The sequence below is a fragment of the Pipistrellus kuhlii genome, unplaced genomic scaffold (assembly GCF_014108245.1).
Source record: "Pipistrellus kuhlii isolate mPipKuh1 unplaced genomic scaffold, mPipKuh1.p scaffold_m20_p_4, whole genome shotgun sequence".
NCBI lineage: Eukaryota > Metazoa > Chordata > Mammalia > Chiroptera > Vespertilionidae > Pipistrellus > Pipistrellus kuhlii.
The window spans coordinates 36,343,859-36,365,254 of NW_023425540.1; the positions used below are offsets into that span (position 1 = coordinate 36,343,859).

At 39.8% G+C, this 21,396-nt stretch overlaps 1 protein-coding gene across 2 annotated transcripts in view; it reads left to right on the top strand.

Moving 5' to 3' along the window:
* IQGAP2 (IQ motif containing GTPase activating protein 2) overlaps positions 1-21,396 on the top strand; it is a 254,510-nt gene that overhangs the window by 214,858 nt on the left and 18,256 nt on the right. For both annotated transcript variants that reach the window (XM_045571611.1, XM_036411313.2), the window contains exons 22-30: positions 3,354-3,503; positions 7,184-7,347; positions 9,437-9,661; positions 10,829-10,969; positions 11,333-11,417; positions 11,838-12,070; positions 14,621-14,753; positions 19,399-19,501; positions 20,737-20,878. In XM_045571611.1, coding sequence (XP_045427567.1) covers positions 3,354-3,503; positions 7,184-7,347; positions 9,437-9,661; positions 10,829-10,969; positions 11,333-11,417; positions 11,838-12,070; positions 14,621-14,753; positions 19,399-19,501; positions 20,737-20,878 — 1,376 coding nt within the window. The remainder of the gene's footprint in view (positions 1-3,353; positions 3,504-7,183; positions 7,348-9,436; positions 9,662-10,828; positions 10,970-11,332; positions 11,418-11,837; positions 12,071-14,620; positions 14,754-19,398; positions 19,502-20,736; positions 20,879-21,396) is intronic.

Genomic DNA, 21,396 nt, shown 5'->3' on the forward strand with positions numbered 1-21,396 from the left:
TAAGTGTGTATTAAGATTGTGGAGGATGTGTATTGTGCTTATACGTCAAATAGTCAGATTCTAGGCTCAGATAATTCCCCAGAGAGTTTTTGCCTATGAATGACTGGCCAGCAACACATTCAGACTCCAGCCATGCCGGATGTGGGACAGTTATCTACGCAGGACAGCAGAGCACCTGTCATTCCTCACCCACACCTGCTGGAAGCCTATTGTGCTTTCCAGTCATTAAGATATTAAAACATTTTTACACATTTCCCAGAATGATCCCTACAGAGTGGGACTGCCCAGTCTAGACTCTGACTCAACAATGCTGTGCTTTCGGATCTGTGTGAAATATGACATGTGTCAGAGCTCCCCAAAACAGTAAAAAACTGTGTCCCTGCTTCCGTGCTACATCTGTTTCCAGAGAACGGACAGGACCTTCCTGAAGCTCTGAGCAGCTGCCCGGGGCAGGGGGCGAGCCGGCTGCAGGGCCCGGATATGTGCTTCTGGAGAGTGGGAGGCACGCAGCCGTGGCAGCTGCAGGCTCACGGGGATAACAGTGGAATAAACAGTTGAAGAGGAAATGAGGAAACTAGAGCAAGTTGTAATATAGGAAAGGTTCATTTTTTTCCTGAATATTAAGGAATAAAACTGCAATTTTAATGTTCTTCGTTTAACTCTATTTTCATTATTTTTTCCAGAAAAAACAGCAATACTGTTTTTTTTCTTATAAAATGTTTATATTGTCTGACGTAAATGAGAACTTTTAAAGTGTAATATAACCCAGAAGGTCTGTCAGAGAATGCATTTTTTTAGCCATGAAGTTGTAAACAGGAAGTGCCTTCCCGGAGAAAGGCTTACTCACAAAACAGAAAACAGTAGAGATCATATGTAGTTGTGGAAATATAATCATAGCAGATTATCAGATCTTCGTGAACGCTTTAAGTTTTTTTTAAATATTTCTAATTGATAAAGTTAATTTTTCAGCTTGCGTTTTCAAACAGTATTTATCAAACACTTAGAAGTTAAACTAATGATTATTAAATAGGTAGTCATTAGCCTTATCACTGATAGAGCATGTTTAGTGTGATGACATTCAGAATGGTGCAGTTAAAGCTTGATTATAGTGGTGAGGCAGTGAGGAGACAACCTAACACAAATAGGATGTGTTTAACATGTATGGTATGCAGTCCCTAAAAATAATTTTTTTAAGAACATTTAATGGTAGGGGAAACAGTTTGCAATATAATGGGGGGGAAATAGTACACAAAACAGGACAATTTCACTTGTTGTACTATATTATATATGTTAGAAAAGCTAGAAGAACAAAAGTTAAGTGATTTTTCTTTGGATGATAGAACTAAACTTATCTTCTTTATTTATTTATTTTTTTTAACACTGAGCATGTGTCTAGTGAGAAGAAAAGATTATAAAGGGATAAGTTAGTTCTTATAGAATAGCTCCAGCTCTCCTAGTAGCCATGTGTCTTACAGTTCTTTTAAAATTTGCATTCCTCCTAGAGATCTGAAAATGTCAGTGATATTTCATATTATCACAAAATTGTGCAACTATCTAATGCTAGAACATTTTTATCACCCCATAAAGAAAATGTTCTGGAATTAGAGAGTGTTGATGGTTGCACAACCTTGTGAATGAACTAAACACCACTGAATTGTACACTTGAAAAGGATGATTTTATAAAGCATGTGAATCAATATTTCAGTTCAAAAAACAAAAAGAATACCCATATTCATTCACTATCACTACCTATTCTTCCCTACCCCAGCCACACAACCATTAATCTGCTTTTTGCCTCTATAAATGTGCCTGTTCTGGATGTTTCATATTAATGGGATCACACTATAGGCGGTCCATTGTGACCAGCTCTTTCACTTAGCATAGTGTTTTTGAAGTTCACCTATGCTGTAGCATGAGTCAATTATTCATTCCTCTTTCTTTATGAATAACATTTCATTGTTATATACCACATTTTATTTAGCCATCCATCAACTGATGGACATTTGAGTTGTTTCTTCTTTTTGACTATTATTAATAATTCTGCCATCAGCATTCATGTACACGTTTTTGTGTGGACAAACGTTCTCAGTTCTCTTGGGTATATACAGTGGTTTTCAACCTTTTTCATATCATGGCACACATAATTACTAAAAGTCTGTAGCACACCAAAAATATATTTTGCCCATCTGACCAAAATATAGGTATAATTTTGATTCATTCACACTGGAATAGCTACAGTTTTGTTGGTTGTTGTCATTTTTTTATATTTGACAGTCTAAGGGGGGAAAAGGTCAGTGCCTCTGGCTAAATAGTCAGGCACTCAATGTTTTAGAAATTCTTGCTGCACACCAGTTGAAAATCACTGGTACATACCTAAAATGGAATTAGTGGGTCAGATAATAACTCTGTTTAACTTTTAAGGAGTGGCCAGAATGTTTTTCCAAGTGGCTGTATCATTTACAATTTTACCAGCACAGTACGAAGTTTTCAATTTATCCATATACTAACATTTGTTATTGTCTTTTTCATTATAGCCATTCTAACTAGTATGTAGTGGTATCAGATTATACTATTGATTTGCATTAATTTCCCTGATAACCATTAATATTGAACATCTCTTCATGTGTAGATCTGATTTGTGAAAATGTCTGTTTACATCCTTTGTCCACTTTTGATTGGGGGTTTTGATCTTTTGATTTTTTTTTTTAAGATGTAAGAGTTCTTTATATATTGTGGATCAAGTCCCTTATTTGATATATGACTTGCAAATATTTTTCTCCATTCTGTAGGTTGTCTTTTTACTTTATTGATAGTGTCCTTTGAAGCATAAAGGTTTTAGTTTTTATGAAATCCAATTACTTATTTTGTCACTAGTGCTTTGGGTGTCATATCTAAGAAACCATGGCCTAATCCAGGGTAACAAAGATTTATACCTAGGTTTTCTTTCAAGAGTTTTATAGTTTTAGCTCTTAACTTAGTTACTTGATCTCTTTTGAGTTAGTTTTTGCTTATGTTATGAAGTAGGGGTCTGACTTCTTTCTTTTGAACATACCCATCCAGTTGTCCCACCAAAATTTGTTGAAAAGACAACTTTTTCCTTATTGAACTATCTTGGTGGCTACCTTACAGCTTAAGAGCTAATAAGTTAAACTTTGGATAATAAACATTACAAAAACCAAGTTCACCTGCAAGCTAGATTTCCTTAATTTGTTTAACATTCTCTATTCCCTTGTTTCTTCATGAGGGAATCATGGAAAATTAATGTTTTCAACTATGGGTGTGTCTGGTATATGTGATGGGAAGAGGTAAAGAGTACCAAAGTATAAAAACATTTTTATAAAATTTTTTTCCAGGATGTGATTTCACACAGAACAAAGCTGAATAAGAAAAAAAGTGGAGAAATGCAAATACTGAATAACACTGACAACCAAGGTATCAAAAGTTTGAGTAAAGAGCGGAGAAAAACACTAGAAACATACCAGCAGCTGTTTTATCTTTTACAGGTGAGAATACTTTATTTCACTACCAGAGGCCCAGTGCACGAATTTGTGCACTAGTGGGGTCCCTCAGCCTGACCAGAGGGATTAGGCTGAAACTGGATCTCCGACATCCCCCGAGCGGTCCCGGATTGCAAGAGGGCACAGGCCAGGCAGAGGGACACCACCAGTGCACGATCGAGACTGGGGAGGGGTTGAAGGAGGGGTTCAAGGAGTGTCTGGCCCATCTCTATCAGTCCTGATTGGCTGGACCCCAGCAGCAAGCTAACCTACTGGTCAGAGCATCTGTCCCCTGGTCGTCAGTGCACATCATTGTGAGCGGTTGAGCTGCCTTAGCATATCATTAGGGTATTACACTTTGATTGGTTGATTGGCCAACCAGATGACCAGACACTTAGCATATTAGGCTTTTAATATATAGGATGAGTTTTGAGTAAATATTATGTTTCATGTTTACAGTTTACAGTGGATCTTTCTCCATGCTAAAATTGGAATAGAATTTAATTTTACATGCTTTGAGAATCTGAGTACCAAGTACTATTCTAGGTTTTTTACATACATTATCTCATTCAATTCTTACTGCAATCCTGGAAATCATTAGGAAGTAATTGCTGTTGTTATTCCCAAATTACATACAAGAAAATTGAGAGAGCCAGTAAATGGTAAAACAAGGGCTTTGGGACCCAAGTAGTTTGATTTCAGAGCCCATTATCTTCATGACCATGTTATACTACAGTTATCTGCAGAAACGGAATAAATGTGATAATAATATAAGCAGATGCTGTTAACCATGAAAAAATTAAAGTAGCTGAAAAACGAGTGTTTACCAGAATCAGTCTGCCCTTCTTCTGAGCAAAGAAGCAAAGAGTTTGGATTAGGGAAATAGTGTATCTTTTTATTTCATTGATTTCAGAGCATTCCTCTGATCTGAATGTACAGTAATTCTCCGTTGCTTCCAGAGCTGATAAGCTGAACTGGTTATGGTTGGACTCTGATGGACCAGTTGCTGTTTTATTTGACCACTGGTTCAGCTTATCTGCCCGACCACAAGGTCCTGAAGGAACCTGAGTAAGCGATAGTGATAGATGTAAACAAAGCCTCCCCTTCAGCAGGAAAACCTTCCCACGAGACTTGCATCAGCGTTTCTTTCTGGAGAGTCAGGTGTTCCTCTGCATGGGCAGCTGCTGTCAGTGTGATGCCTGAATCTGTGTGTGAGGATACCACTGACAATTAGGTGTACCCAGAATGTGTTAGCCAAACCATAAGTGAGGGGTGATTAGACCCACTGAGAGAAGATATGTTAATTTTGATAGAGCTGATAATTCTCTATTTGGAATAATAGCTTGGAAAAAGAGATGTAGTGCCACAGAGGGCCACAGTGTGGCAGTATACAAGGGGGGGGAAACCCGTTAAAACAGAATTGTCCTTGGAATCCTGGGCTTACTACCAGCCACCTTTCCAGAAAGAAAGCGGGCTCACACCCGACAGGGAAGGGTTTTTGGCTGCCTAAATCAGGTTAGTAGTTATCCATCAGGTGTAAATTTAATCTTAGACGTTTGTCATTTTTGACATCCACAAACTTCTAAGTGTATGAAGCTGCTTTGATAGAATTTGTGTCACAGGGAAAGTGAAAATTTAGTCGTTAGCCTAAGGCTTGTATTGTTTACCCTGTTAACAGAAGTGGAGGCTCGTGATTTAGAAAAGAGAAAAGACACAGAAGCATGTTTAGAATAATTCTACCAAATTTTATTCCTCCCAAAATAAAAAACTGATAGTCCCAGGACATGACCATTTGGTTATCCTCAGTGAATGTGTCTTCTAATTATATATTTTTCTTCACCTTTTCTTTCTCTCCTCTGGAGACCTTAGCCCAAGATCAATGAAGAAACTATAGAATAGCCCTAACCAGTGTGGCTCAGTGGATAGAACGTCAGCCTGAGGACTGAAGGGTCCCAGGTTCGATTCCGGTCAAGGGCATGTGCCTTGGTTGCAGACACATCCCCAGTTGGGGGCGTGCAGGAGGCAGCTGATCGATGTTTCTCTCTCTTTGATGTTTCTCTCTCACTCTTCCTTCCTCTCTGTAAAAATCAATAAAATATATTTAAAAACACACAACTATAGGATAGCAAATGGTCTGGATTCCTTGGCTTTTGGATTATGCCTTGGTGAGAATTATTAGCCACAGCAGCCAATCAGCTAGTGTAGGTTTGGTTTGTCTCTGCAGTGTAAGCCTAAAAGTAAAGTTTTTAGGGCATCTGAGAACAATGAGGAGCGGGATTCTTTAGCTTTAGAGTAACTTTCTCAATCTCATATGCTTTGCATGGGAAAAGAATCTCTAGAGAGCTATAAAGAAACAGTTGTCCTGAGCTGCTTATTCATAACATTTCAGCCCATTTTTATAGGCTTGAAAGTAAATGTAGGTAGTAAAGTAAGCTAGAATTTGGATTTTCTTTAAAACACTAAAGCCAAACAAATTTATGTTGTCTCTTGGTGTCCACCAGAGATTGATTCCAGGACCCCCACGGTTACCAAAATTCACAAATGCTCCAGTCTTTTATATAAAATGGGATAGTACTTGCATATAACCTAGGCTTATCCTCCCTATTACCTTAGTCATCTTTCTATTACTTACAATACCTAATGCAATGTAAATAGTTGTTATACTATAGACTATGGGGAATAATGACAAGACAGAAGTCTGTACCTGTTCAGACTGTATATGGCCATCATAGACGTAATTGTAGAGTTACACGTCAGCAACGAAGTAATCTTTTTCCGAGTATTTTTGATCTGTGGTTATGGAGCCTACGGATATGGAGGGCTGACTCTCTACCATATGAAATAGTTTCCGTGTATGGAAAAACTACCTTTCTTGTCAGAAGGAAGATGACAAGGAGGAGGATTTCTCTGTAACCTAATAACTATTTTTTCCTCCGCTCATAACCTCCATCTGGTTGGTGTAGCTAGTGGAGGAAAATCATATGACTGGTGCTACACCTCATGGACTCCCGCTGAGCACTCAGGGCTCCATCTCAGTTTTAAAATTCTTGTCAATATTTAAGTTGCCTTTTTTTTTCTTTGTCAGTTTCTTCTGGCATTTTCTCCATCAACGATCCCGACCTCCGCCTCTTTCTTGAATCTACCTGCTTCACGCCTTAGTTCTTGTTCCTTGTAAAGCATTAATGGCCATCCCCACTGTCTACACATTCAAACATACCCTTTTCTTTTTATTTTTAGTCTCAGAATAAAGGGTGTTTCCTTTTATTCATTCACCGCTTCTTCCAGGACAGTCTCTCTGGCTGGGCCTTTGGTCCATGTTTACCAGTCTTTTCCGATACCAGATTCTATTTGCCACCCCGTCTCTCTTCTGTGTTTCGAAAATAAACATTCATATGGGGCTCAAAATGGGTAACAGTATAAAGTATATATGTTTCGTTTAATACATCACATAGTATATAAAATTTAAATCCTCTCATAGCTTTCTAATATAACTTCCTATAGTATTTCTATGATTACTATTAAGATTAGCTGATAACTTTTAAAGCGTTATTTTGTGCCAGATACTCTTCTTTGTGCTATGTACACATTAAATCAATGACAGGGTACTGGGTACTCTTCTCTGACTTAATAATATATTAACATACAGATTTTAGGTTATTTTTTCCCCCCTCTCTCTTTTGTCTTAGACCAATCCTTTATACCTGGCTAAGCTGATTTTCCAGATGCCACAAAACAAGTCCACTAAATTCATGGATACTGTGATTTTCACACTATACAACTACGCTTCCAATCAACGAGAAGAATATCTACTGCTCAAGCTTTTTAAAACCGCTCTGGAAGAAGAAGTAAAGTATGTATATAATTAATTCTTATATGTTATTTATACCTATTAAATATATTGAGTTTCTTAAGAAATTTATACATCCTTACAGGTTACGCAGGTACAACTTTCCCCCACCAGTGATACCTTTTCTAATGCTAAACTAACTTTTGATTCTATACAACAACTGAAAAATCAAAAGCTTTTTTGAAAGTCAGTAAGAAAATGTAACTTAATTAAAATTATGTGAGTAATAAAGCCACAAGATGAGGATCTCTGATAAATAGTTTATTTCTTTTGTTGTTTCCTCTTCCCTTCTTACTGGAACTTAAGCTTATTTGCTAACTTGTTTTCTGGTTCAGTAAATGTAAAAAAAAAAAAAAAGTGTAGGTAGCTATAATGAATAGACAGAAAATAATAATAACATTCCCCCCCCCAAAAAAAAAAAAAAACACACATGAGGAATGCCCTTAGCCAACTATTTGGACCTTAACTTTCTTCTTGACTACTTGACACCTGAAGCATATTAGCTAGGCCCTCTGCCCTCAGGTTACCTATAAACCAGCACAAGAAATAGAATTAATAAGGAATAGTAAGGCTGTGCCAAAGAATAAGGTAAGAACTAAATGAATGAAGCACACAGTGTAACATCGGAGGGATGGTAAGAAGTTTCAATTAGTCCTGTTGATAAATATGTTATGGAAGAGGAGGTAGTTGGCCCAAGGCCTTGAAGACTATCTATAGTTTTATAAGAAGAAATGGAAAAAGGAAATAAGGCACAGTGATGATAGAAGCAGCATGGGCCGAAGTACAAGAAAAGGAAGATTAGTCTCACCAAGATGTGACTTAATTAGTGACTATCAAAAAATGCAGCTGGAAAGACAGGTGGAGCCAGACCATGGAAGACAGGACAAGACCACCTGCTGAGCCTCTTCCTACTCCCCGGGAAGCTATAAGGTTTTGGAGAAGGGATGTGGCCAGGACCACATTGGATGTAGAAGACTGACCAGCTGGCCATATATGAACAGGATGAATTGGAGTTACACAGATCAGGGAATGAGAAGGTGAAAGGTAGTTTGTGCTTTTAACTTATTCAGTAGGACATGTGGATGAAAATATCCAGCAGAAAACTGGAAATTCAAGACTAACTCCCAGGAAAGAGCTGGGGAATAGATATCAGATCAAAGGATAGGCTCCAGAGATATGGTCCTGGCAGTTGTGCTTGAACGAGGTCTGAGGAGATAATATGTAGAAGGTAAAAGAAAACAAGTCAAGGGTGGGAAGAGGAGATAGCAAAAGAAACAAAAGGGATGACTAGTAAGACCCTGGCACGCTGAGACCCTAAAGGGAAAGCCGGTAGAAAAGGGAGGCAGTGGTCAGTGGGGAGGAAGGGGAGAGGTTGCCCAGAGATGGAAGGGAGGAGAGAGGGAAGGCCAGAGAGCTGCCAATCAGAAATAAAGATTTCACCAAAACTAGTTTGGCTCGGTGGATAGAGTGTCAGCCTGCAGACTGAAGGGTCCCAGGTTCGATTCTGGTCAAGGGCATGTACCTTGGTTGTGGGCACATCCCCAGTAGGGGGTGTGCAGGAGACAGCTGGTTGATGATTCTCTCACATCGATGTTTCTATCTACCCCTCTCCCTTCCTATCTGTGAAAAATCAATAAGATATATTTAAAAAAAAAAAAAAAAAGAGAAAGAGAGATTTCTCTCAGCCTGTGATGGAGCCTGAAGCCACATAGCCTAGACTTTGAGTGGGACTTAAAGAAGTGGAGATACCTCATTCAGTCAAGAAAGTTATTTTTTAAATTTGGTAACTAGAGAGGGCACAGTACTTGTACAGTGTGCCCCAGTGTTATCAGCCTTGGTGCATTTTCCACTCCTTTCTGCCTCCTAGATTGAAATTATGGCAGAGAACCTATTTTTAAATCCTTACATTTCTCAAATAAGAAATGTTCGTCTTCCAAATGGCAGCTTCCTTTTAAGTCATACTACCTTTGATCGTCAATGGAGAAAGATATAACCCGAGGAAGCCCCGCCTGCCGGAGAGAATATACATTGATAGAGAATATAACACTATCACAGAGGCAAACCATTTTGCTTTGGGTTGGGCTTTTTTTAGATCGAAGGTGGACCAGGTGCAGGACATCGTTACTGGGAACCCTACGGTCATCAAGATGGTCGTCAGCTTCAACAGAGGCGCCCGTGGGCAGAACACGCTGCGCCAGCTCCTGGCGCCGGTGGTGAAGGAGATCCTGGATGACAGCTCGCTGGTCATCAACACGAACCCCGTGGAGGTGTACAAGGCCTGGGTGAACCAGCTAGAAACACAGACCGGAGAAGCCAGGTACCAAAGCCCGGAAGATGTCGTTTTCCAGTCACGTTTCATGATCATTTCCACGGGTGTAGGACATATGTATTCTCAAACGCTGTCGAGCTCTGTTAAAAGAGCAAAACGTACTGTACAAATTCCATTCAGTCCAAGATGTTACCTCCTTTTAACGTACGGTGCAGGTCACATTCTCAGAGTAGTGCTCATCTTGATCGTCCATGTTGTAAAATTTCAGTACCAGTTGATTCCCAGAGTCACAACCTCCGTAATTCTCTCCATTGGTTACTCTTTGGGTTTCTGAACTAGAGCTAGAAATGGCACACCTGACAATACGTACCTTTTTAGATTTACCACGTGAGTAACTTGAACGTGTAAGCATCAACAGGCCAGGTGGAGTTGGCTTGTTCTAGGTGGTTGTTTTTTAGATCTAAGCAATCCCAGTTTTTTATTACCTGCCAAAGGATGCCCTGTGAACTCATGAAGAGATGCACGGAAAACTCTGGTTGTTCAGCATTTGCAATTACAAATAGCAGCATTTGTAACTGCAAAAGTTGGGCAAAATCAAAATATTTAGCTTTGGGGAATTTGTAACATAAATGTTTGCATTACCATGATGGAGCAGTCACTAACTATTTAGCGTCACGGTATAGAAATCTGTTTATTGGCATGGGAAAATGTTGACAATTTAGTTTTCTGTTGCAGTGAAGCACAGTAACTCATTTTCTTTCGAAGGAAATACTTGTATGCACACAAAAATACACACAAACTGCACTGTACCCATGCGTGTGTGAGGCCTATATACACACATGCATAGATGGAGGACCCAGAAAACTGTGGACTAAGATATGAAAAGTGGATATCTATAAATTGGTGTGGTTTTTTTTCCGTTAGATTATATGCAGTTCTTTTCTGTAAAAGAATTTTTTAAAAGAGGAAGGTTAGCTAGGTCTGCCAGTTTCTGTGCCAGAAGAGCTGTGAGGGAGAGCCCGGAGTGCCCCTGCTCCCCTCCTGGCAGAGGACCGGGGGCATGTGCAGCTTCCCCTTCCTTAGCAAACCTTTTGTCCCTGGAGTCAGTGGGCAAAGTCCAGTTCACTGTATAAAGTTTAACTATAGGATCAACTTGGCAAGGATACAAATGCTTGTACCTATGCCCCATAACATTGCAAGCCCTTGTGTTTTCAGCAACCTGCCTTACGATGTGACTGCAGAACAGGCTCTCACATACCCAGAAGTGAAAAGCAAACTGGATGCATCCAACGAGAGCCTGCGCAGGGTCACCGACAAAGTCCTGAATTCCATCATTTCCTCCCTTGACCTACTGCCGTAAGTTCCGTGATGTGGCAACCTTAGCATTCTTTGCTAAAAGCCCTTGAAATAGTATGTAAAATAAACCCCAGTCGTAAAGATAGGAATTTTCTTTCATATTTATCGTTTTAAACATTTGCCTACATTTGCATTTTAAATTCATAACTATTCTCTAAAGAGGAAAGTATGCAAACCGGTATTCAGTTACTATCATCCATGGGAGTCCTGTGATTCCGTTACCATCTCATGTTATGTTTAATTTTAGGACAATGCTCAGCTTTCATTGATTGGAACAACTGCTGTGTATTCCTTTCTCACTTGGGTTTTTTTGGTGTTTTTTTTCTTTCCATTACTTTCTTTTGTCATCTGTTTTACATGTAGTTATGGATTGAGGTATATAGCCAAAGTACTGAAGAATTCAATCCATGAGAAATTTCCTGATGCAACAGAAGATGAACTATTAAAGGTAGATGTTCAAGGGTAATCTCACTGTAGCTTCTCTTGGGGGTATGAGCCAAAATTACCAGCCCACCATTTTGTAAGATTTTTTTTTACCTTCTATGATTATTTATAATAAGCTGCAGGTCTTATTATATCTAACAGCTATTATAATTATTGATTATGCTGAGGTTAACTTGGAGATCTTACACATTATTGACATTCTTTATATTTGATCATTTGGGGGGGGGAACAGTAGTATATTTTTCACCAAAAATAATTTTGTTATCTCTATTAATGTGTAATTATATTCACTACCTTTATTATATTCACTCCTTGTATTAGAAAATAGTTTGCTTTCTTGGGAAATGTCAATCAATATTTACTTGAGAAAAAACCCAAACCCTTGAGTTTTCTTTCTTAAATTAGTCTTCTCCCATCACTCCAGATTGTTGGGAACCTCCTGTACTATCGGTACATGAACCCAGCTATCGTAGCTCCAGACGGCTTTGATATCATTGACATGACAGCTGGTGGTCAGATCAATTCTGACCAGAGGAGAAACTTGGGGACAGTGGCCAAGGTCCTTCAGCATGCGGCCTCCAACAAGCTGTTTGAAGGAGAGAATGAGCATCTCGCATCTACAAACAATTATTTATCAGAGACATATCGGAAGTTCAGGTGAGAGAGGTCCTTTTGGAGAAACTTGCAAAGCGGTGCAAAAGCATGATGTATGTTCTGTGTTCAGAGCTGGAGTTGGGGGACAGGAACCTCAGGCTGCACGGACTTCTCCAAGGGAGCACTGAGGGGAGGAGGAAGAGGGACAAGCAGGCGGGGTCCCTTTTGTCTGGTGCTCCCCATCCCACCTCCAGAGCCCTTGTCACATTGAATTGTCCCTCTGTGTGTGATTTTTGCATATTGAAAAAAATGAAATATTTACTCTTTGGTGGTATGTGATAGGCTTATAGTAGTTAGAATTAAAAATAAAAATAGCTTAAGGGTTTTGTTTTTAAGAACTTGTTCAGTCAGGAGAAACTTGCTTTATCTGCATCAAACAAGTGGAAAACTGAGTAGTTGGTTTGAATGGTTGGGGAGGTCCAGCTTTTGTGCTTGGGAGGGTCACATGTGTGGATGTGTTCCGGTCTAGACTCAAGCCTTTCCTAATTACTTATTCACTGAAGCCTATTGACTTTCAAAGCAGCTCCAGAGCACATCTCTGGTTATCCCACAGGGACATGAAAGGAGTGAGTTTAGCAGGAAGAGTCCCTCACGTGATGCTCTCTGGGGAAGCATGTTCATCTTAGCCTTCAGTTTTCTCGTATCCACCATTCATTCAGAGAAGCATGACGTAACTGTGGCCTATTCCGTTCCTCACCTGGAAAATCATTTCTTCCTGCTTGTGTTCTGGGTTAATGATTTATCTCCCGACAACCATCGTTTGTGATCATCGATCTCTATTTGGAATTTGTGGCCCCCTATTAAAAACATCCCCCAAATCTTCCTACTACAAGACGTCTTGATTTCTCAAGCTGCTAAGATTAGGTCTTCTCACTGAAAAAATAACATCCACTTCCCCGCAAACCCTTACCTGCTGTTGCAGCCTCCCTCTACTTCTTTTTCCCCCCCTCAGATTATTCCTATTAACCATCTAGGTCCCCAACTCTTCAAAAGCCTCCCCTCACCTCTTAAACTCTTTCTCTGTTTTTCTCTCTGCCTCTAATACTTATCTCTGTGTACTTCAGCAACTCGTGATAAATTATAGACAAAAATGTGCAGAAGGTCAGTTGTCAGATGGGAACAGGCGCCTGCCCACCCCAGCATGGCTGCCTGCCAGGTACCTCCCCCAGCCTTTGGGTGGGAAGGCAGAGGTCAGTTCTTATGCACAAAAGCCTGGGGCACCCTTAGGATACACACCAAGGATCCTGGAGGCATCTGAAACATTTACAGCTTTATAGAATAGAACACCTACTCTCTGCATATAAGCCTAAGCAGTGGTCACGGACAATGGGATGGGGGGCCGGAGGGGAAAGAGGTGGCATACATGGGGAGGGGTTTGGGATGGGAATGGGGGGATGAGGACAATTATGTGATACCATAATCAATAAAGAAATTTAATTAATTTTCAAAAGAACACCTACTCTCCCTGTGCAGAGGAGCACTCCAAAACCATGATGCCAGCACACCTGGCTTTCTTGCTCTCTCTGCCTAGACTTCCTATAGCTTAAAATAGCAGACGTTTGAGGGTCTGGGTTCTGGAGGAATGGGGCACTGTGTGCAGTTGTGTGTCTATCCTTAATAGTATTTCCATCAGCCACAACTGTTGTTTGGATCAACTGAGTAGAGAAAATTTAACTCAAGTTTTTGTCAAATTGATAAAGAAGCTCTAAAGGGTTGTTAGAGTATTGAAGGTCTAGGAGCTTGTGCCATTTAAAGTAGCAAATTTGACCCAGCTGGTATGGTTCAGTGGTTGAGCATCAGCCTATGAACCAGGAGGTCATCATGGTTCGATTCCTGATCAGGGCACATGCCCAGGTTGTGGGCTTGATCCCCAGTGTGGGGCAGAAAGGAGGTAGCCAATCAATGATTCTCTCCCATCATTGATGTTTCTATCGCTCTCTCCCTCTTCCTTCCTCTCTGAAATCAATAAAAGTATATTTAAAAAAATAATAATAAAGTAGCAAATTTGGTTGTTTTTTGAATTGTTTTCTGTAGGGAGTCTTGATTCTTAGATCAAGGAAGTATAGTTTTCATATTTTTGTTTAACTTTTAGGGCCATTTTAAAAATAATACATATTAAATGACCTGCCCATAATTTGATTTTTTTCCATTTTTTATTAAGGTATTATATGTGGACATACCTTACCAATCCCCTCCACACTCCCATACATGCCCTCCCTCCCCAGAGTTTTGCGTCCATTGGTTATGCTTATATGCATGCATACAAGTCCTTTGGTTGATCTCTTATCTCCCCCACCATAACTTGATTATATTGAGTCAATAACAGGGCCTGTCTCAGGATCTGGGTTAAACATCCAGATACATGGACCCTGACTCTGCTTCCACAGTCAGGAGCCGGCTGATGGATGGAAGCTGGAAGATGCTGAAACCACTACCCACCCCACTCCCACCAGGAGAACAAAGAATTAGTCACCATTCAAGATTTTCTCACTACTTATGGGACTGTTTAACTTACAGATTTGACTATCTTAAGACTTTTCTTTTCTTTGGTAGGAAATATTTCCAAGAAGCATGTGATGTCCCCGAGCCAGAAGAAAAGTTTAATATGGATAAATACACAGACGTGGTGACAGTCAGCAAACCAGTCATTTATATTTCAATCGAAGAAATCATCAACACACATTCAGTAAGTGGGGTTAGAAAAGGCTCTGAGTCCAGACATCTGTGTCTTGAAAATGCTTCGTCTTTCTACAGGCTTCTGTACGCGTGTGTGAATGTTTGTGTTCTTAATTCTAAGAAACCTTTAATTTTATTCCCTGACTCTTAGGCATTAGTAAAACTCCTTCTCCCAAGAAAAAATTACTCTTTGCAAAATCAGATTGTGAATGTGCTGTGTAAGCCCTGAGCAGGGGCAGGCGCTGGTATTTTTCCTCACCCATATACTGTCGCTCTCCCTTTTAGGAATCCTCTCAGCTTTTCCAGTAATCCCATGTGAAAATGAGAATGTTTTCTCTATTCTAATTTTGGACATAAAGAGGAAACAGACAGACTGCTAAAGTTAGGGACAAAAAGACACCCACAATAGCCACCTACAAAGAATCATTTCTATTGTTCTGGAAACCCTCATTTCTTAGAAATGGCAGTTTTAGTCTGTGCTGTGTCATAATGTCTCCATCTGGTTCTGCCTGTGTATTAAGTGCCTGTGGGGGCAGGGCAGTAAAGAGAGGTTAAGCATTGAGAGGGTTTGGTGAGGGGTTGATATTTTCTTTTGCCTTTTTAAAGACAAGTTTGGCCTTATTTCCTGGAAAATCTAGGGTTCTTACAAGGTAACCTTTTCGAGATTAGTTCGCACCTTGCCACTCCAAGCCAAGCTGTGGAGATGTGTTCCAAATGGGCCCCAGACCTTCCAGGTCAGAACCTGCCTTCTCACAAGATCCCAGGTGGATGAGGTTCACACTGAAGGTCAAGAAGCCATGGTTGAGAATGCACCCAACTTCGGATGCTACACACAACGAGGAGGAAAACGTAACAAACACACACTTGTTGGAGTCCTACTCCTGCCCCCATCAAACAAGATACGCTAACGAGTGGCAACATCAGCTGCTCAAAATGCAGTCTTTACTATTAAGCTCCTCTAAGAAACTAAAGGTTGGCCACAGGTTTGGAAGAAAGATTGGATCTACTTTTGCTTTCCCTCTTTCAGAGTTAGAGCAGGAGACCTCCTCGACATTTCAACAAGCTCTCCATAAAAACTGTGAGTGACCCCAAACCAGGGCAGGTCCGAGCGGCCAGCTGAAGGAGTGAGTTGGTTGATTAAATGAGGAGGCTGTGCAAAAGTGACTTTCTAATGAGCAAGTAAACTCATTCCTATTTGAGCAGCATCCCATGTGTCTATTTCTGCGGTAGATGATCCACCTCAAAGAAAATGTCCACATGGTGGCGCACTTTTCTGAGGGCATGGCCCTCCTGAGTGAGGGATGGATTCTTTCCCAAGGACAGCAGAGAGAAAACCGTTCGTGTATTCATTTGGGCTGTTCCTTTTTAAGGGGAAATGGTCTGTTCCCTTTTGTGGTCAAAAATTGAAAACAGAATCCAGTCCTGGGAAACACAGCTCGTGACCAGAGTTCCTCCATGTGTTAGGCTGGAAGCAGACATAATAACGTGGGAGTGATGTACTTTCGGAAAAAGACTATCCTGTTTACTGTCTGTCTCAAGTGAGGAGGTGTCCACAGGCAGACACAAGCACGCAGCAGTGTGACGTGCCAAGCCTGTGGCCACTTGCCTGACCCTTCTTCTCTAAAGAACATGTATACAACCCCAAAATAAGCTCTTCAATGGGACATTTTTGGGCAATTTTTGTGTTCTGTATATATCAGGATAGAAGGAATAAGCTGGCCCCCCTTCCAGGGACAGTAGCCAGATTGCCTGTCTTGAATCGTCAGAAGACAAGAACACAAATTCCTCCATCTTGCTTATTTTGTTCTTGACTCTAACTTGTCTTTCCCCCAAAAAAATATCCTATGTATGTATGGTCCTTCCACATTTCACTATGTCTTTATGTTGCCTCAATTATTTATGTAATGTCTTTCTTTAAATCAACTCACCTTTTTTAACATAAAATATATATCCTTGCTTTAAAACAAAATACCTCTAACTATAATGGGACAACTATCATGCCTCACCATAAACAGAAACTTTAAAAGTAAATAAATATAATGAAAACGGAAGAGTTAGGTATCATTGCTTCCTTAAAGCCATGTACTTTGAGACCTCCTCTCACTTTCTTAAAAATTCAGTTAGCAAGTGTCACTAAATGGTAAGAAAAGCTTGGCATTACACAGACACTGTGTCCCCCACTGATCCTAAAGATTAGAAGAAAATGAAAAAGGAAGTAAGGTGTGGAACTGGCATAAGGATAGACATACCCGTCAGTGGGATGGAACTGAGTCTAGAAATAAACCTTCAAATGTACAGTCCATTTTGTTTTCAACAAGGGACTAAAACAGTTCAGTGGGAAAATAATAGTCTTCAATATACGGCTGGGCAACTGGAAATCTGCATGCCAAGAATGAAGTCAGACCCCTTCCTTCAACCCTACTCAAAAATGAACTCAAAATGGATCAGAGCCCAGCCGGTATGGTTCAGTGGTTGAACATTGACCTATGAACCAGGAGGACACAATTCAGTCCCCAGTCAGGGCATATGCCCAGGTTGTGGGCTCAATCCCTAGTAGAGGGCCTACAGGAGGCAACCAATCAATAGATGTTTCTATCTGTCTCTTCCTTCCTCTCTGTCTAAAAATCAATAAAAATATATTTTTTAATGTAATGGGCAAATGATGTGAATAGAGACTTTTCCAAGGAAGATATTTAGGCATATCTTGCATTATTGCACATTTTTACAAATTGAAGGCAAGACCCTCCACCAGTGAAAAGATTGCAGCTCACCCTATTGTAATGCTCTCTTTATTGCGGTGGTCTGGACCTGAACTACAATCTCTGAGGTTTGCCTATGGTCATGGTCAATAAGCCCATGAAAAGGTGCTCAGAATCGTTAGTCATCAGATAATGTGAATCAAAACCACAGTGAGATATCAACTTCACACCCACTGGGATGGCTAGAATAAAATCAGGTAATAACAAGGATGTGGAATAATTGAAACCCTCATATACTGCTGGTAGAAGTATAAGATGGTACGGCCATTTTGGGAACCAGTTTGGCAATTCCCAAATATTAAACATGGAGTTAATATACGATGAGCAATTCTCATAGGTACTAACTCAAGAAAAATGAAAACAGGTTCACGCAAAAACTTATACATTCGTATTCATAGTATCATTATTCATAGTAGACAAAACATGGAAATAAATGACAATCAGCAGATGAATGATGTGTGATATCTCTATATAATGGAATTCTGTTTATTCAACTATAAAGAGGAATGCAATACTGATTTATGCTACAACCTGGATGAACCTTGAAGTCATCTTGCTCAGTGAAAGAATCCAGTACAAAAGGCCACAGATTGTATGATTTCATTCCCATGAAGCAGCCAGAACAGCCAAATCTAGAGAGACAGATAGTGGATGAATGGTTTCCAGGGGAATGGGGAAATGGAGAGTGACTGCTAATGGGTAGTTTCTTTTTGAGTGATGAAATGTTCTGAAATTAGATAGTGGTGATGGTTGCATGATTTTTTTAATATACTAACAGTCATCACATCATACATTTAATGTGATGATATGCTAATGATATCTAAATAAAGCTTTTAAAACCAGATTGAAAATGGAAAAGATGAATTTTATCATTATGATTCAGTTTTGTAAGATAGTTATGCAAAACAACTAAAATTATTTCCTAACACCAGGGGCACAAGCCCCATACTTTGGAAACATTGTTTTAACTTAATTCTCAATAGAAACAAAAACAGCTGGGCTGTTCTTCAGTTTTCCCCTCCAATGCTGCTGCTCCTCCAGTTAAGAATGTTTTTTCTAAGACTTGGCAAAACACCCAGCCGTGTTCCTCACCTTTGATCTTTTTGGAGGGGGGATGGTGAAAGGGAGAACCAGCTGGTATGCCTACGTCTCAGGCCAAAGAACCATATGGGCATTTCTGCCATCCCTACCCATGAAAGATCTTCAGTGCCATTCAGATTAAAATAGCTAATAGTGGTTTTTTGCGTGGTTTTTTTTTCTATATTTTTATTGATTTCAGAAACAGGGAGAAAGAGATTGAAACAGCAGTGATGAGAGGGAATCATCAAGCAGCTGCCTCCTCACGCCCCCTAACTGGGGATTAAGCCGGCCACCTGGGCCTGTGTCGGGACCAGAATCAAACTGTTGACCTCCTGGTTCATGGATCTAGCTCAACCACTGGGCCACACAAGCCGGACAATAGCGGTGATTTTTTCAAAAGTAGCTGTAGTGTTTGGTTATTGCATAATTCTTCTCTAAAAAGATATGGAAGTGCCCTTCCAGTTGGCTACCAGTGTTAACCAACTTGACTCATTTTAGAGCGTTTTTCCCCTACTGAGACTTTTTCTGTGAAGGAATGGAGCACTGGAAGAAGGCTGCTTCTCAGCAGATCTTGCTGAAAGGGGTTTTATGAGCACCTTTCACAAAGCTACAATTTTTTTTTACAAGAAATAGACACTTCCCTCTAAGATAAAATAAGAACTGTACCTCTCTGTGGTCTCTAATTTTAATAAATGTCAGACTTGTAATTAAGATTCAAACAATATCAGAATAAAATTATCATGAAAAACTGGAAACTGTATACATATGGTAATCAGCTAAGGATTTACTTGTGTGTGTGTTGCTTTCTCTGTGCAGCTCCTGTTGGAACACCAAGATGCGATTGCACCTGAAAAGAATGACTTACTGAATGAACTGTTGGACTTGCTGGGAGAAGTACCGACTGTGGAATCTTTTCTTGGTAAGAGCATCTCCCTTCTACTTATTCTCTGGCTTATCTTTAGTAGTTTGGTTCTTTGGTTGATTCATTGTCTTTCCTATCCCTAGATCAAAAGATTTTTTGGAATTTGTCACCTAAGCTTATTTAAAGAATAATAAATACACTAACTACTTCCTACATTAAAGATTCTATAACTTGCAGTGTACTATAGTATAAAACACTTGGATATTCTTGAAGATAAGTTCTAAGTCCATGATAAATAATATCTGTCAACCTACTTCATAAAGGAAGAAAAGAGTCAAATTTTATTAGAAATTTCTTGCTGTGTTCTCAAAATCTCTAAGGATTTTGTTAACAATTCTTCCTTTTAATAATTTTTGAATATCTATGTCCCATGTTGTTTTAACTTAAAATTGAAGTTTTGTGTGTTTTTTTTAATCTTCACCCAAGAATATATTTAGAAGAGAGGAAGGAGAGAGAGAAACATCCATATGAGAAACATCAGTTGGTTGCCTCCAGTACAACCGGGGATCAAAACTGCAACCTAGGAATGTGCCCTTACCTGGACGAACCAGCAACCTTTTGGTGCGTGGGATATTGCTCCAACCAGCTGAGCCACTTGGATAAGGCAAAATCAAAGACTTTTTAAAATATATTTTTATTGATTTCAGAGAGGTAGAGAAAGTTAGAAAGATCATTGATGACAGAAAATCATTGATTGGCTGCCTCCTGAACACCCCACACTGGAGACTGAGCCTGCAACCCAGGTGTGTGCCCCAACCAGGAATCGAAATGGGACCTCCTGGTTCATAGGTCAACGTTCAACCAGTGAGCTATGACAGCCAGGCAAAATCAAAGACTTTTTTTTTTTAATATATTTTACTGATTTTTTGCAGAGAGGAAGGTAGAGGGATAGAGAGTTAGAAACATCGATGAGAGAGAATCATCGATCAGCTGCCTCTTGCACACCCCCTACTGGGGATGTAACCGCAACCATGGTACATGCCCTTAACCGGAATCAAACCTGGGATCCTTCGTTCCGCAGGCCTATGCTCTATCCACTGAGCCAAACCAGTTTTGGCTAAATCAAAGACTTTTAAAAGCCACTTTAAGGGTATTGGGATGTGGGTTTTTTATGAAGACTATGACCTCCTGTCTTACTATTGAGCCTACTTTTCCCATGGAACCTTTATCTTACATTGTAGGCGCACCATCACAATGAGTGAATTGGAAGAATAACATTTTTTTTTCTGCAGGGGAAGGAACCATTGATCCCAATGACCCTAACAAGGCGAATACACTAAACCAGCTCTCAAAGACTGAGATTTCCCTTTCTTTGACAAGCAAGTACGACTTAGGGGATGGTGAAGGTATCGATGGCCAAAGCCTCATGATAAAGTAAGTTTGGGGCTTAAAGGGCACATGTTCCCAATTATGCATCTTAAAACCTGCAAATTCAAACAAGGCTAACTCCCCAGATCATTTAAAAACGTCTACATATTGAAATGCATTATATTTACCCATCAAACAATTAACCAAACAAATGACCGTAGACTATAATTTCAGAGGGAACCAAATATTATAATAGTGTATAAATCCTCTCTTGTTTTTTACTTGTTCTTATTGTAATGTGATTATTTTCCTTTAAGAAATGACGTTATTAACTCAGCCTGTAAAAGTCTTTAGCTATCCCAAGGGAAATATCTGTTTCAGAGTGGTCAGAAGATTAGTGAGGAAATACCTTGAACTGAATTTGATTTGTGGTATAAAATAGTTATGTAAAAGGCACACACATGATATGACCTAATGCCATCATCTGATTTATTAGCCTTTTCTATTACACTGGATACGCTTATCAGCTTTGACTTAATTTTTACCTTACTCACCACTCCCAAAGATTTCAGATGAAGCATTCA